At 42.0% G+C, this 16,883-nt stretch overlaps 1 protein-coding gene across 5 annotated transcripts; it reads left to right on the top strand.

The window, feature by feature from the left end:
- The first annotated feature begins 7,055 nt into the window (after positions 1 to 7,055).
- Positions 7,056 to 16,000, top strand: LOC122128513 (neoverrucotoxin subunit beta-like). 5 transcript variants are annotated; one of them, XM_042703443.1, is made up of 5 exons: positions 7,056 to 7,119; positions 12,760 to 12,918; positions 13,702 to 13,875; positions 14,574 to 14,620; positions 15,151 to 16,000. In XM_042703443.1, the coding sequence occupies exons 2-5, from the start codon at positions 12,773 to 12,775 to the stop codon at positions 15,696 to 15,698; spliced, it is 915 nt and encodes a 304-aa protein (XP_042559377.1). In that variant the 5' UTR covers positions 7,056 to 7,119; positions 12,760 to 12,772; the 3' UTR covers positions 15,699 to 16,000. The 5 variants fall into 5 exon arrangements, with proteins under 5 accessions (XP_042559377.1, XP_042559380.1, XP_042559378.1 ...); XM_042703444.1 differs by lacking the exon at positions 7,056 to 7,119 and adding an exon at positions 10,436 to 10,833; XM_042703446.1 differs by lacking the exon at positions 13,702 to 13,875.
- Positions 16,001 to 16,883: the final 883 nt, after the last annotated feature.

The raw sequence follows: 16,883 nt of genomic DNA, 5'->3' as shown, positions 1-16,883 counted from the left end.
GAGTTGAGTAAATCACATGATGTTCTGCACACTTGACAATAAAAATATTCTCTTTTTTTCCTGAAATAAATAAATAAATACAATATTTTTTAGAGAATATACCTTGGGAATGGCTTTATTGTGATGGATGTGTCTTCATTTTGAGTTGATGGACTTTTTTCTCTCCAAAGCCATAGCAAAACAGTGTAGGAATTTGTTCGTTTTTTTACTAATATAATAACTAAGATTAAAATGCAACACTGTACAACACTACAATAATGAACAGTAATTACATTACATTTTAAGGAGAGGAACGTTGTGGTCAAGGAGGTCAACCCTCCACCACTACTGAGGGTGCTAACCATGGTGCTAGCAACATCAGTGACATAAGCATGGTCCGAGAAAACCAAAACTGCTGAATCATCTACCTCGCATGTTTGGAGTCCAACAAAGGAGTTTTTGTAAAAGCTGGTTGGAACAGTTTGCATGGTTGGAGTACAGTAAGGTCTTGTTAGCTGTGTAACATTAATGAATGCTGTCTGATTTGTTGCATGCATTGATTGCCCTGTGTCGCTGATGACTCGTTTCGGTTGATTAGCAACGAAGAGGCCCTTTTTTGTCGATGATTTCTACTTTTTGCCTTTTTTGGATTTTTTTGGAGCCGCCTTAAAAAAGAGACTCTTTAGCCTAGGACGAGCAGTCTGTCTGTGTGCTAGGTATACATAAGGTTCTATGTGATTATTGTTTGTGAACTGAAATAATATATACCTTTTTAACGCATTTCTGACTCTTTGACTGTTTTAGTTAATTCTATCTGCTATTCCAAGATTAATTTCACTCTGTCTGACATGGTAGTGGTCACCTGGTGCCCAACTTTAACCCCCACTACCAGACGTGTTTTAAAGTAAGCGAAGTATTTGGGACTGCGGACTCTATAACATGCTGTATGCATTGCGTCAGTGACCGTCGCAGATGAACGCGGCTACGTGCGCGTCCGTCAGAAGTAGCCTAGATAATGATAATAATAATACAATCGGTTTGTGTAGCGCTTTTCATGTACCCCAAACCACTTTAGAGAGCAAACATGTAAACAGATGATAGACAATATGGTGGGGAGGTGTTCTAGTAGAGAACCATGTGACACATAGGCTATCACCATCATTTCATAGCACCCTCGCTAAAACGCAGAGCTCCCCCATAGCACCAGTAGAAAAAAATGTCTGGTGCCACCACTGGATAGGGGGCACTAGAGTCACTCTGACAGAGAGAGGATGGGTTTGTGTGTGTGCTGCTGACAGCCCTAAAGTAAGGGGACTGCAAACACATGGCGGCCCAGACTACAGAACACAGCAGCCACTGATGTGTCCCAGTCCAATCGCACACTGAAGTCTGAGAGAAAAGATATCAGCTTCACTTTAGGAGAGGCAGGTGAAGAGTTAATAAGATATCTGTACAAGGATGGCCATTTTGGGACAGACAGACCTAAGACAGAGAGAGGATGTGTGTGTGCTGCTGACACCCCTAAAGTAAGGAGGCTGCAAACACTTTTCATCTCATCTTAATTGATTCTATGGAGAAAGATTTTAAAAAGAAAGAGATAAGAGATGAAAAAGTGATAAACATTCATGACAAGATCAAACATGTTTGCCCGTGGTACTATTACACTCCTGTGACTGAACAGTAATTAATATTAATGATTTAATGCCGTTCCACATTAAATGTATTTCCTCAATATAGATTTCAACATAGTAACAATAGTAACACCTGTGCATTTTCCATCAAGACTAAACATCCTCCTAATGAAAATAATAACATTAAAAAGTTATGGTTCCCAGGCCTATCTCACCCTGAATAAAGAGAGATAAGAAATACGTTGAGGAGAGGCAGCCCCTACCAACAGATGAAGAGAGTCTCTGTATGAGGCTTTATCTGTCAGAGGATGGCTAGTCTGGCAAAGAGAGATCTAATTGGCTGTTAAAATACACATAGATTTTTCCCCCACACACATTAATGAATAAAGATATACAATTACAAATACATGACACATGCATGACACAAAATAGGAGAAAACAGGGTTAGAAATGCAGTAGCGGTGTGTCACTTCTGAAACTGAGGAGGCCCTTTTGAAACTGCGGGGTGAGGTGGTGTTTACTTCCTGATGCAGGGCTTGACCATGAACTCACAGTTGTGTCTTTGTTTCATCAAGTCAATTTCATGTTACACACATATTACAGACCCTTACTCACAATAAAAAAGATAACCCGTTTCAAAATACTATCCCATTTTTTGACAGTGGCATTTCACTGACTAAACTCAATGGAGGACATTCAGTTTAATAGTTGGTCATATCTTTGTGACGGCGTGACTGTGTTTCTGATCTGTTTGGTGTGAAGACAACACCTTCCTCCTCCCACTTGCAATTTACTGCATGTTCTCATGGAAGCACATGTGTGTGCGCGTGTGTGTGCGTTTGTGCATGAGTGTGTGTGTGTATGTGTGCATGTGTGTGTGTGTGTGTGCATGAGTGTGTGTGCATGACTGTGTGTGTGTGTAGTGTGCGTGTATGTGTGTGTGCATGTGTGTGCATGTGTGTGTGTGTCAGTGGGATGATTCAAGGCAGAGACCCAGATGGAGATTTCCAACAAGTTTTCCTGAACAGAAGTCCAAAGAACGAGACCAAAGGGAGAATCCAAAAAGCCAGAAACAGGTCAGAACAGGTTACATCGGATCAACTATCCACATAGACATGAATCCAAAAGACAAACAGGCAATGTGAGAAGGATCTTAGATCAAGAATGGCAAACGCAGTAATACGGCTCTCTGGAGTAAACAGAACCTCACAGTGAGACAGATGAGGTGAGTGAGGTCTTTCAAAAGCCCACAGCTAATTGGGGAACAGTCTACAAGTGATGATATTCAGTTATTAAAAAGCCCACAGCTAATTGGTGCTGATGTCCAGGTGTGGCCGGGCAGGACTGGAGTGGGCGTGGCTGAGAGGTTCTGGTTAGCCTGATGAGGTGATACAGTGAGAGAGATGGAGGGATGAATGTGAGGTGGGGAAATACAGCACACTACAAAATGGTAAGTGTGTGTGTGCGTGTGCGCGCGTGTGTTTAGGTTAGTCAGCAGCAGCGGAAATTCTCCATATTCTGATGAGGATGAGGATGTTCTGTCCTTCTACAGCATCTCCTCTGACACACTCACCCATAAAAGCATCCAGAGGAAAGGAGAGAGTGATGACAGCTGGCTGGGACATAATGACAAGTCCTGGAGTCTGGACTGCTCTCCTGACAGATACTCTGCCTGGCACAATAATGGACACACTGACATACCTGTCCCCTCCTCCCGCTCCAGAAGAGTAGTAGACATACCTGTCCCCTCCTCCCGCTCCAGAAGAGTAGTAGACATACCTGTCCCCTCATCCCGCTCCAGAAGAGTAAGAGTGCACCTGGACTGGCCTGCCGGCACTCTGTCCTTCTACAGCATCTCCTCTGACACTGAGCCCCTCGATCCTGGGTTTTGTGTTCATTATGGAGTAATGGCTGTTAGTTATAATGAATCTTATGCCACCTCAGTGTCCCTGTGTCAGATCACATGACCTCCTCATGCTGCAGGAACACCTCTTCATATAGGACTGTGATGCTGAAAATATCCAAACATAAGGTTGATGTTTGATTCTTATTTTTACGCATTTTTAAATACATTTTTGTTTCAGAATGTTTCAGCAACAATAATATGATGTATTCTGTTCTCCTTATGGTTTACTTTTGGTTAGTTGTTTCAAAATGGTGAACTGGTCTCTGTCTCTGTCTCTGTCTCTGTCTCTGTCTCTGTCTCTGTCTCTGTCTCTGTCTCTGTCTCTGTCTCTGTCTCTGTCTCTGTCTCTGTCCCTCTCTCTCTTCCCATGTGTGTGTGTGTGTGTGTGTGTGTGTGTGTGTGAGAGAGAGTGTGTGTGTGTGTGAACTAGTAATATATTGTAAATGTTAATGTCTAATTGTCTCAGGTCTTGTCTGATGTGTATCTGTTATTCTGCTCATGCTGACCGGAGATGAGAAAGAGAGAAATGGAACAGAACATATATAAACTGTATTATTACAGGCTCAAGGCCCACATGGTAAATAAACAATACATACAATCAATAAATTACATGTAAATATACAAGGAAAGAAGGGCTAAAAAAGGCACTCATGCCAGTGTTCCCAGATCTTAGATGTATACTTGACAGAGCTGCGGCCAGGGTCTGTCATCAGATCAATTATAAAATGTGTAGAGAAGTCCAGCCGACTCATGAACTTAAAAGTAAGGTTCCTCAGCAAGGCCATGAAGGTGGTAAGACCCATATTACAGAACAGCTGACTGGCTCTAGTACTCCTGGGTTTCTTCAGGAGTATCCTAAGACAGTCATTATAGGCTACTTTCAATTTATGCAAGCTCTCCTTCTTGTAGTTCACCCAGAGTGGAGCTGTATAGAGAGGGGTGCAGTAGGCTCTAAACAAATTAATTTTAACCTGCTAGCCTCAAGAAGAGCTCTAACTATATTGTTGTAAATATCACACAAGCATGCACCATGGGAGGTGTCATCACAGTTCACATTAGTGCCACATATGGCATTCATGGGCAGATATACTTTACTCAAAAGTTCATCAGACCTGAAGCAATCTTTGAGGACATCATCATTAGATAGTTTATCCCAATCTATCTTTACATCGGTGTTGTCCTCATGCTTAACCAGCTTGGGAACATTTAATACCATGGCAATGGGGATATGGTCAGAGGTGGCTAACCCATAACAAATCTCCATATTTTCCAATGAGGCATGAGCATCAACAGTGGAAACAATGTGATTTAGCCTCAACGTCGTATTCCATGCTTCACTAACATAAGTGTAGCTTGAATCAGGCAGGAGAACTTTACTTGATATTACTAAGTTAGTGTCGCTAGTGAACCTTAACATACTGTATGTTTAGCAAACAGAGACTTATTATCTGACAGGTCTGCATTATAATCACCCAAAACATAAATGCAAGATCAGTCATTATCCTCGATAAAGGATTGTACAAATGCAAGCCTGCTCACAAATTCATCAACATGATCATAAGATTCATATGGAGTAAAAATATTGAGAATAATACAATTATTTCCATTAGAATTAAACTCTAGCCCAATGGCCCAGTCCACATTTAAATGTAAAACTTTAACCACGGAGTCATATTTCATATTCCATAGAATCGCCACTCCTCCAACAATCCTACCTCGGACATCTCCATTGACGTGCCCACGGAGCCTGACGCGCCAGCACCAGGAGGATGTAGTCCTCCTTGTCCCCACAGCGGGCCCACTCACCCTGGTCCTCCCTGCGCAGGACGGTCATGCAGTCCCCCTCCCTCAGCCTCCACCTCATAGTCCCACAGGCCATACACCACCCCTGTGTTCATGATGCCCATCTTCTCCTGAACACCTGTAAAACACACACACACACACACACACACACACACACACACACACACACAGGCCATACACCACCCCTGTGTTCATGATGCCCATCTTCTCCTGAACACCTGTAAAACACACACACACGCACGCACGCACACACACACACACACACACACACACACACACACACACACACACACACATTAATACACTCAGGCATACACCACCCCTCTATTCATGATGCCCATCTTCTCCTGAACACCTGTAAAACACACACACACACACACACACAGGCCATATACCACCCCTCTGTTCATGATGCCCATCTTCTCCTGAACACCTGTAAAACACACACACACACACACACACACACACACACACTGACCGTAGAGGAACTGTGAGCACTGGAAGTATCCTCCTCCATCTCCTCACACACACACACACACAGTATTCCTCCTTCCAAATATGTAAAAGTGACATAATATAAAAATTTGTGAACTCACTAAATCATGAAAATACACTCCAATATGTTGGCACAAATATATGACTCATTTCCCCATTTACTGTGTAAATACATTCCATTGACTGCCTAGTTCATGTCACTTCAGGCTACACGTAAATGCAGGGAACAAATAAAGTTAACCAGACTATATTTAATAAACAAACGTTACCGCCCACAATGCAGCCTTCAACAAACAGACAAGACACGCCTGAAAGATAAGGACCACACCCCAGAACCCATTAAGGCAAAGTAAATACAAACCCACAAGAAGGATTTACTTTACCTTGCATATAAACATCAGAGAGAGTGTTAAGGCATGGGGAAAATGGAGTTCAAATCAATGACTGTATCGGATGTTTTCTAGGCAGTCTGGGTTTTTGCGCCTCTGCCTGGCTCTTTAAAGAACCCATTTATTTCCCTGCTCATGTCTGTTCTGCTGTTGGATCCCATCTACACCTAATTATAACAGCAGATCTGAGATCAGTGTCAAAATTCAGGCCACAGTACAATACTTAAAGAATGAATATGATGACTATAGATGTGTCTGTGTGGTTGGGTGGGTCTCTAGTGTGGAGACACTGTCTGAGTTGTTAGAGAAATCACATCACAATCACATTTGATGACAAAATATTTCCCTTTTCCTTTCAACTCTGCTGCTGGGTTCCACATACACAACATTGTGGCTGCAGATCTGAGATCAGTGGTGGTGTGTGTGTGCCTATAGGAGTTGATCTGATGACACTAGAGGTGAGAGACTGACTCCAGATCAGCCTGCAGGAGTTAATCTGATGACACTAGAGGTGAGAGACTGACTCCAGATCAACCTGGGTGACATTCACCCTCTGATGGCCTTTTCAGACAGTGATCAATTGTCCTTGTGTGGATTGCTGGGTTTGTTGTTACTGTGAGTTTTACTGTGACTGTATATAATAATTACATAATAAATTAACACCCTGATCAATGTCTGCACCCTGAGCTGACACATATAACCCAAAGGTTCAGTCCCAAACACTTACAGCACTTAAACTATGTTACTGTTTCTTTAAGGAAATGAACTCGAGGCTGAAGGAGGGTGTTCTGTTGGAAACTGTTATCTAAGCAATAAAATCCTTTTATAACGTCTTGTGCGGAAACAAAGTTCACTCTGAAACATTTAACAGCCAGTACAGGTGGAACAGGTCTTAGGTGGTTACACTGATCTCAAGGTAAGTGCATTTATTTGTTTTGTTGTTCAATTGATCTAAATTTGTCTGTGCTAAGGCCAGAGAAAGGGGAACTCTGTCAATAATCCGTACAGACACAGGTTATTTAGAAAAGTATAAAAATAGTCTTTATTAATACATGGTTTTAAAAGTGTTGGTTTGGTTGGTCAACAGTAAAATAAACAACAAGTGAATACAGGGGGGAATCGCCAAGCTAACGGCACAGGAGCCAGAGAAGACAATGAGAACCACAAATAGAAGGGTTAGGGTCCCAATCACACGTGATCACTGTCTATAGACACACTGCAACTAAATGTCACTCTGATAAACTTGATTTAAGGACTTTATGCTTCACAGCAACTTCCTGTCACACGTCTAAGCTACACATTAAGTGCAAGAGGGGGAACTAGGGAGATTGCCTTCTCCAAAAGGGCCCTGTATGCTACCCTGGCTCCACCACCACCGAGGCTGGCTACACGAGAGGGAGGGGGGACAAAACAAAGGAATAAAGAAACCACTCTAGCCTGTGATGTACAATAACTGCACTCACTTACAATACTCGTTACAATCAACAGGCTAGAGGAAAAAACAAACCAAAATCTAGTTAAGCAATAAATCACCACCACAATCATACGTGTAGAGAACACCAACTAACAAATCCCATTGCCGTTAAACACGTCTGCCGCTCACGTTAGTCAGTGAGGAACACTGCGTTTGTAGCAGGTACCCCACGGCAGCCACAATACCCAGCGGGTGCTGGTGGAAAACAAACACACATGTTACCGTCCGTCAGTTAAAAACAGTGTATGACAACAGTTATGCTGGGCGTTACATCATCGTACCTTGTATAGGGAAATGGTCACGCAAACACTTGTAAAACACGGTCGGGTCAGCTCCCACACACACACGCTATTAAAACAAACATTCCTTAGATTGCTAACCGCAGTGAAATCAGCATCAAGAACGAAACGCGTCAACATACCTACTCACAGCAAGACCGCACCCACAGCATGGCTTCCTCACACCGGTGCCGGCAGCAGAGTGACAACATACCGTGTAAGGACCCCCAGGTGTCTATATATACGCCTGCCTCTAAAGCATTTAGATGGCCTACCAGATGCCCACTCCACCCCCCAATTAGTGACGTGATTGGCACTAGGAAGACAGAGCATTCACACGCTTCCGTTGGAATGCGTTGATCCGTCAGGGTTGACGGATTTCCATTCACTTTGAATGGGGTGACGTCATCCTTTGCCGAACTGAATTATGGCTCCGTTGGGTTCCCGTGCGTTGCGTTTCATGCTTTGCTTGCGGGAAGAGTTGAAGAATGTTCAACTTTTCGAGAGGCAATGCATGCGTCAGCCAATCAAATTGCCTTTCATGCATAACTGACAGCACAGGCGCTAGCCAATCAGATCCCGTATATGCTCACGTCTAGAAAGCGGCAAGCTCAAAAAAAAAAAAGATGGCGACCAAACTCCGTAGATGGTCGTATTTGTACCCAAAAGTTGTTTGTTTGACTTTTTTTTGCTTAGATTTTTTAAAAGTTACCGAGAAATAGACACTGTACAATGTAAAAAAAAACCTTTATTGTAACTGAAAAATACGTCTGGATTTGCGAGGTGTGTGAGCACCCTACCTAATGTTAGCATGCTACTGCTTACAAGGTAAACAGCTTGCTAGTGGCATGATTGGTTTGTTGACCTGTCAATCTCACTATAACGTCTCTGGTATCAACAGAACCCCATGCGCCAGACTCCTCCTCCGCCATCCGTTGGCGCAACGCATTCCAACGGAAGCGTGTGAATGCTCTGTAACAGAGCATTCACACGCTTCCATTGGAATGCGTTGATCCGTCAGGGTTGACGGTAGTGATGGCAGCCTGACACTGAAGCGCCGGAACGTGCTTCATACCTTAAACTACACCAACCATAAAACCACTGCTTCGAAGGTTGCTTTGGTACGGAAAAATCACGTGACATATTACGTGCGAAACAGCAACTGCTTGTTTCTCCGAATGAACCAGCTGAGTGGTTCACAGCGCCACGCACGAAACAGTCAGTTGCCTCGTTTTGAGTCTGAATTGTAGCGCCTTCAAAGCATAAAAACTTCAGCGCACAACATTGCGTTTGGTTCGTAGTAGCCTATCTCATTCTGTGACAGTCATTACGTTCGTATTGATTTATCATCATTATGAAAGCATCTAGGAAGAGAGGTCGTTCTGACATGTGGGAACACTTTATTCTGATCGCTCATGATAAGGTGCGCTGGCTGTTAAATATTTAGGCTATAGGAAAAGTAGACTATATCAACAGGCTCAGTCCAAAAAGTATAGAACAAATAATGTTTTAAATCAAAATCTTTGACTGTTCCCTATCTAACATGGTTACACAAGCACACCCAACTTGTGCCATATTTGTCCCGCACATCCTTTCCCCAAGCACTCTCTCTTCAATAACACAATATACAAAAAATAATTAATCTTTATTTGTAAAAAAAAAATTATATCACAATCTTTGTATACGGGTGCATGTGTGTGTGTGAGTGTGAGTGTGAGTGGGGGGGGGGGATTTGGTGCGTGCACACTAGATTGTCATTGTTTTAAAGATTCGTGCCACTGTCTAGCTGGGCTAATTTAGTTGCAGCCTTGGTACATCACCAGGAGAGGTCACTGTTACTGAAGCTTCAAGTAATGAACCGATTTTTGAAACAATGTGCCTAATGGTTCAATGCTTCACCAAAGCTTCATTTGCCCATCACTAGTTGACGGATCTCCTTTCACTTTGAATGGGGTGACGTCATCCTTTGCCGAACTGAATTATGGCTCCGTTGGGTTCCCGTACGTTGCGTTTCATGCTTTGCTTGCAGCAAGAGTTGAAGAATGTTCAACTTTTCGAGAGGCAATGCATGCGTCAGCCAATCAAATTGCCTTTCATGCATAACTGACAGCACAGGCGCTAGCCAATCAGATCCCGTATATGCTCACGTCTAGAAAGCGGCAAGCTCAAAAAAAAAAAAGATGGCGACCAAACTCCGTAGATGGTCGTATTTGTACCCAAAAGATGTTTGTTTGACTTTTTTTTTCTTAGATTTTTTAAAAGTTACCGAGAAATAGACACTGTACAATGTAAAAACCCCTTTATTGTAACTGAAAAATACGTCTGATAGGATTTGCGAGGTGTGTGAGCACCCTACCTAATGTTAGCATGCTACTGCTTACAAGGTAAGCAGCTTGCTAGTGGCGTGATTGGTTTGTTGACCTGTCAATCTCACTATAACGTCTCTGGTATCAACAGAACCCCATGCGCCAGACTCCTCCTCCGCCATCCGTTGGCGCAACGCATTCCAACGGAAGCGTGTGAATGCTCGGTGTGAATGCTCGGTCTCGGTCTGCTGTCCACTGATTGCTGTCCTCTCCCTCCGTTTTAGCTCCACCAATCCGTGAACCTCGGACGTGATTGAACGCAGTATTTAATGCAGACGGGAACTTATCCATAGGAGGGTTTTGTGAAGGGAGCACCGGAATCCACGAGCGGCCTGGTTGCATTTGAGTGGCTACGTCTTTTGATGTTGGTATAAAGGAGCGTTTTTCCTCCGTGGCGATTGAGCCTCCCAAGCCAGCTCTGCTACAGGCTTGTTTTCCACCTGGGGAGTTTCTCCATCAGGCACGCAGGGTTCCTGTGCTTCCTCGCCTGTTTCAGGCTTCGACCTCCGGAGGTATTGCTATACTTTGTATATGTAACTGGGCATCGGGACCGGCCTAGCTATTGTTATTTTGACGTCATTGACGCTGCCGGTTTCCGTGAGTAGCCTGTGTGGTTTTCAGGTTTGTGACCGATCCTCGTTAGTCACAGTGGCAGTTATTTATACTATTTATTGCCTGTACTTATTTATTAGGGACTAGTGGATTGCCCACTGTCCCTTGTTGGTATTTTTGTATCTGTTTTTACTATTGTGACATTAAATTGCAATTTATTATACTCTTGCCTATTTTGTGTGTGTGTGTGTGTTTTAACCAGCCACAAGCTTGAACGAACCTGTGCTAACTTAATTCATTATAATTACTGCCCTTCTGGGCTGGCGTAGTCGGCTACTTCACTATTCCCTAGTGGTAATTCTTAGTATTTGCCTTTTCGGCCCCTTACACAATTACTGTGGGCTATCTGGTCACATGACTCTGTTAATCATTCTCATGCTCTGGCAGTGGGCATGATTGCTGGTTCCAAACACCTTTGGTGATAAGATAAGTCATATGTATTATCTGTGTATTAGTTCTAGTGGACCACAATGACAAGTACTGTAGCTATCTCTACCAAATGATGGCTCGACGACTGATGTTATAAAACTGTTGCGTTTCTTAAACTGTATGAAACACATTACCTTTAACACCGTAAGAGCTTGTCATCTCTTTTAGTAGAGTAGCGAACCTTAAACCGTCAAGAGTACTAACTGGCAGTGACTTTTCAACGGGCAACCTATACACCTCTAAACATCCAGGTCACATTAACAAAATAAAAGTCTTTCGTTTTAACAAAATACAATTCTTAGTATCTAATATTAAAGGTCCTTTGTACCACATTTGACATGCAAAATATAACATTTCACACTGGATAAACAGGGTCATCTACAAGTACCTGAAAATGGCTTTGCTGCATGTCAAAATGGTTCAGCTGGAGATTAATCTATTGCAATTGATGGGTTTTTTAAGTCTATTTTGCGAGAAGACAGAATTGTTTTCTAGCAATAATTTGATGAGTTTTCTTGCAAAGGGTTGGTTAGGCTAAACTGACAGTCTCCTGAACATGGTATTACATGCTGCTGTGTTTAGTAATGAGAAAACTAAGAGCTCTTTATCAATCCTGTTTGACATTTAGGTGTCTTTGAATGTGTGACTCGTTCTGGTAGACTAAGGTTCAAAGGTCAGTCAGGTCAGGCAAATGGTTCCTTGAAACCCTGACCGAATCCAGGTGTAGTATGGATAGAACTCTGTGTTTTACCAGCTAATCTTTTTATGTTTGTGTAGTGTAGGAATGTCCAGAGTTAAATATTAATCTACACTCTTTCCAATCTTTCATACATGGATGTCCATTTTTCCTTATAATAATGTCAAAACATATGAAGCCACAGAATTAGAATTCTATGGTGGCAAACCAATGTAACAGCAACACCTCTTGGCCATTTTGCATTAGTGTTAAACATCATAATAAAGCCCAACAAGAAGGCCATGAAAAAATAACTTGTCCGTACTGAACAATGGATGAAGCTTAATGTAACTTGCAAGTGTATCCTAGTCAAAGGAAAATATTATTTTTTACCAAAACGTTCATGTAGGCCTATAGGGGTTATTGATGACAATAGGACCAGGAATCACCACAGCCTTTCTCTGTGTAGGCCTTTGCTGAAGTCACTTATGTATTAACAGTTAGACCTACTTATTCGAATCCCATTTAAAGAAGAGGAGAGTAGCGTAGAGGATGAAGTGATATTTAGCCTTTTTCAATCTATTGTTTTACTTGCTTTAAATTAGCTAAAACACCCCTCTAGTAAATGAACACAATATATGTGTGGATTATACAGGGCTTTTACGTCATTTCAGTTTATTAACTAATTCTGTATTACATTTATTCTGCCGTTCTGGCCGAGTGAGACAACTGAAATGAATCAAGACACGGAGGAAGCTGCAGGTCTGAGTCAGATACTCAGACCAGAGTCTGCACTACACAGCTGTGTGACCATGAAGAATGACCAGGACATGGATGATCCTGGAAACATGAGCAGCACATCAACACAGCCCAATGCAGGGTGAGTACAAAAAGCATGAATTCACTCACTCAAACACAAACTTACTCAAAGACACATGATGATGCAAAATACTCTATATTGTTTTTCGTAATTGTTGGAAGCCATAATCATAACATACATTTAAATTTGCTTAAGTGCCCAGCCCTATTACAATACCTTCTGGAACTTGAAGTTGCCTTGGTGCAGATATTGTTTTATACCATTTAGTGTGAACACAAGTTGATTGGTTTCTTGTCTCTCCTTGTGTTTGTTGACGACAAAGACAGACCTCACACTCTCTCTCTCTCACACACACACACCGACACACAAACACACTAGGACCAAAACAAATTTGAGATGAAATGCAGTTATAACTGGCAGTGAATAAGAGTTTCCATCATATAAACTTTTCACAATGACTGGCGGGGATTAGAGTGCACTGCAGCAGCCAAACCTCTTTCTGTCACATGCAAGTACTCATACCCAACAACCTAATCCAACCAATACTGCCCAACCAACGAATACAAATGTTCATGTATTTCATTGTTTTAAATAATCTTCAATCATCTTAAGGCCGCCCTTACAGCACCCTGAGTTGCCCTTTTGGGCCCTGGTCCCCCTGTTGAGAACCACTATTTTAAAGGGCACGAGAGCATTCCCATTGAAAACATCAGTCCTAGTTAAAAGTGTTTCTGTTTTTTTTGAGTAATGACTGCCTGTACAATGAAGTAATGTAGGTACTGAAGAGATATTATTCTGATAAGGAGATTTTTCAGTTTAACTTGAGAATTCTCTCTCTTTTAGGCTCTCTGATTGTCTCATCTCAGAAAAGGGTTGTATTTGTCTGGCTTCAGCTCTTTCTTCAAACCCCTCCCACCTAAAAGAGCTGGATCTGAGCTACAATCATCCCGGAGAATCAGGACTGAAGCTGTTATCTGTTAGACTGGAGGATCCTGTCTGTAAACTGGAGAAGCTTAAGTAAGCGTAGAAAGACATCCCAATGTTGTACTTTTCTGCATTATTCGTGTGAGATCAAATCAGTTTCTTCATACTGAGTGTAGTGATGTTTTTTCGAAGATGTATTTAAATAGCTACTTTATCAACTTAGAGGTAGGTCACTTCTTTGATACAGCGTCCAATATTGCAAATATGAATTTAAACTGTCCCTTTTGCAAAGTGGTCCAGATAAATGATCTGAGGATTAGAGGTCAGGCAGGGTAGTGGACTTTAAAGGAATCCAGAAGTCCAAATAAATTATATGGTAGCAAAGGGATGAGTCAATGAATAGGCAGTTGGTAAAAGGTAAAAACTAGTCCCAATTAGACAAGACATAGGCAAAATAGGCATAAAGAACTATATTTACTCTACATGTTCCTGATTTCTTTGTTCCTTTGTCCTTGTTTCTCTGGTGTCAAAGGTCAAGGTCCATCTTAACCTGACTGCCTTCCTTCACATAATTAAACTAAGAGCACCAGTGCAAAATACAGCAGCATTCAATGCAATAAAATAATCACCATTGCTCCTATAGCCATTTGAATCTGATTTATCAGATACAACATTCATCTTACAGTAATACATATTCATGTTTCCCTAAATTATCATTTGAACTAACAATGAACTATTCAAATGAAAAAAAATGGAAGAAGAGTATGTGTGACCGTGTGTTTCTGTTACAGAACTGACCATGCTTCAGTAAGCAGAGCTCGACCACGTTTGCTGAGATGTAAGTCTTAATAATAATTCAGTAACTGTATGAATTGGGATCATTCACAGACATCTGTTCTGTTTGTTCAGTCTGTAGTCTCTCTTCACTGAGTGTTATGCCTGTTGTAGCTGTTACCACTGCACACTTCACAATGATGCACAGCAATGTTCGTGTATGTGTGTTTGTGTGTGTGTCTGTGTGTCTGTGTGTGTGTGTGCGTGCCAGGGTCACAGCAATTAATGAGCCCAAGGCATTCATTTCCAATATCAAATACTTTGGGAAGTGTTCAGCTCTTAAGAAATCTAGAAAGTAAGATTAAGATGTTTACAAAGTGTCTTTAACACTCCTCAGAGGACAGTAAGGGGTGGGGATGCATCCAAATGCGTTATTTGGGAAAGCACAGATTGTGTGTGTGTGTGTGTGTGTGTGTGTGTGTGTGTGTGTGTGTGTGTGTGTGTGTGTGTGTGTGTGTGTGTGTGTGTGTGTGTGTGTGTGTGTCGGCAGCAGCTGTCTTTTCTGATGAGGTTATTCTCTCCTCTTGTCTGCAGATGCCTGTGAGCTCACACTGGACACAAACACAGCAGGCAGATGTCTCTCTCTCTCTGAGGGGAACAGAAAGGTGACACATGTGAAAAAGGAGCATCCGTATCCTGACCACCCAGAGAGATTTGTCTTGTGGGATCAGGTGTTGTGTAGAGAGGGACTGTCTGGACGCTGCTACTGGGAGGCTGAGTGGAGTGGGAGGGGGGCTTATATAGCTGTGGCGTATAAAAGCATCCAGAGGAAAGGGGGGAGTGATGACTGCCTGCTGGGACATAATGACAAGTCCTGGAGTCTGGAGTGCTCTCCTCACACATACTCTGGCAGTTACTCTGCCAGACACAATAATGAAGACACTGACATACCTGCCCCCTCCTCCGGCTCCAGCAAAGTAGGAGTGTACCTGGACTGGCCGGCCGGCACTCTGTCCTTCTACAGCGTCTCCTCTGACATACTCACCCACCAGCACACGTTCTACTCCACATTCACTGAGCCCCTCTATCCTGGGTTTGGGGTTTGGCATGACTCATCAGTGTCCCTGTGCCAGATCACATGACCTCCCCATGCTGCAGGAACACAGGAGTCACCCACTCCTATTCATACACATGTGTGATACTAAGGAAATAGTGATATGTGTATTCTGTTTATACACCACTGCTTTGATGATACTTTGCAAATAGTGATGTTGTATTTTTGTATATTTTCTGAATTGAATATGTGGGTTAAAAGAATTGTTCAGCAACAATATGATGTATTCTGCTCTCCTTAAGGTTAAGATATGTGCTGCATTTGTTTGAAAATGATGCACTGGTCTGGGGTGTGTGTGTGTGTGTGTGTGTGTGTTTGTGTGTGAGAGAGAAAGAGAGGTATAGTTTTTGTGTTGTGTGTGTGTCTGTGGTAGGCATAGTTATTTTGTAATGTGTATGTGGTTCCTGTCACCTGTGTATCTGTTCTGCAATAAATAAATAAAATGTCTAAATAAATATATTTAGAGAATATATCATTGGAGTGGCTTCATGGGGATGGATGTGTCTTCTTATTTTGAGTTGATTAATGTTTTGTTTTACTCTAAAGCCAAAACAGAGAGTATTAATCTGTTCGTTTTCCATGTGTCAACTTTAAATGCATGAATGACTTGTCCATCACATGCACTGCTGTAGTATAATAATTAAGGTTACATCTCCACACAATGTATCACTGTAGCATGCTGGTAGATGAGAGAGGGCAGATGTGAGTTTGTCTCCAGAGTGACTCTTCAGGCAGGTGTTGGAATGAAATGTGTTTATTTCACGTTTAGATGGGAAGCTGCTCCTGTGCTCTGTGGCTTCTCACAGATCATCTTCATCTGTTCAGAGTGATGTCAGACATGTTCTTTCTTCAGACATGACCTTGGAGAAAATACATCTCTCATACATGCTGTTATCATTTCTGTTTTATTATGAAAGACTGATTGTAAGTTTTTTGTCCTTGTATGCAGCAAAGGATTGATGGCAGTCATTTTGATAACCTCTTTGTGAAATCAACATTCTCTCTACTCTCTCTATTAGATAAAGTTTGAGAAACAATGTAAATTAATTAAACAGAAATATAAATAAATTAAACAGAAATATAAATAAACTACACAAATGTCTTCAGACAAACTACATGAGGGCCTTAAAAATGACATTCATTTTCAAATAGAGAAAAAAAGAAAAACATGATGATCATAGAGATGCTGCAGGTGACAGACTATCCAGCAGTA

Source organism: Clupea harengus, chromosome 24, assembly GCF_900700415.2.
Source record: "Clupea harengus chromosome 24, Ch_v2.0.2, whole genome shotgun sequence".
NCBI lineage: Eukaryota > Metazoa > Chordata > Actinopteri > Clupeiformes > Clupeidae > Clupea > Clupea harengus.
The sequence above is the reverse complement of the archived record's forward strand: the minus strand, read 5'-3'. Positions and strand labels throughout refer to the sequence as shown.

Coding starts and splice junctions, on each gene's coding strand:
- LOC122128513 (XM_042703443.1), top strand. CDS start 12,773: ATGAATCAAGACACGGAGGAAGCTGCAGGTCTGAGTCAGATACTCAGA. Junction 12,919..13,701: donor TCAACACAGCCCAATGCAGG/GTGAGTACAAAA, acceptor TCTCTCTTTTAG/GCTCTCTGATTGTCTCATCT. Junction 14,621..15,150: donor TCGACCACGTTTGCTGAGAT/GTAAGTCTTAAT, acceptor TCTTGTCTGCAG/ATGCCTGTGAGCTCACACTG.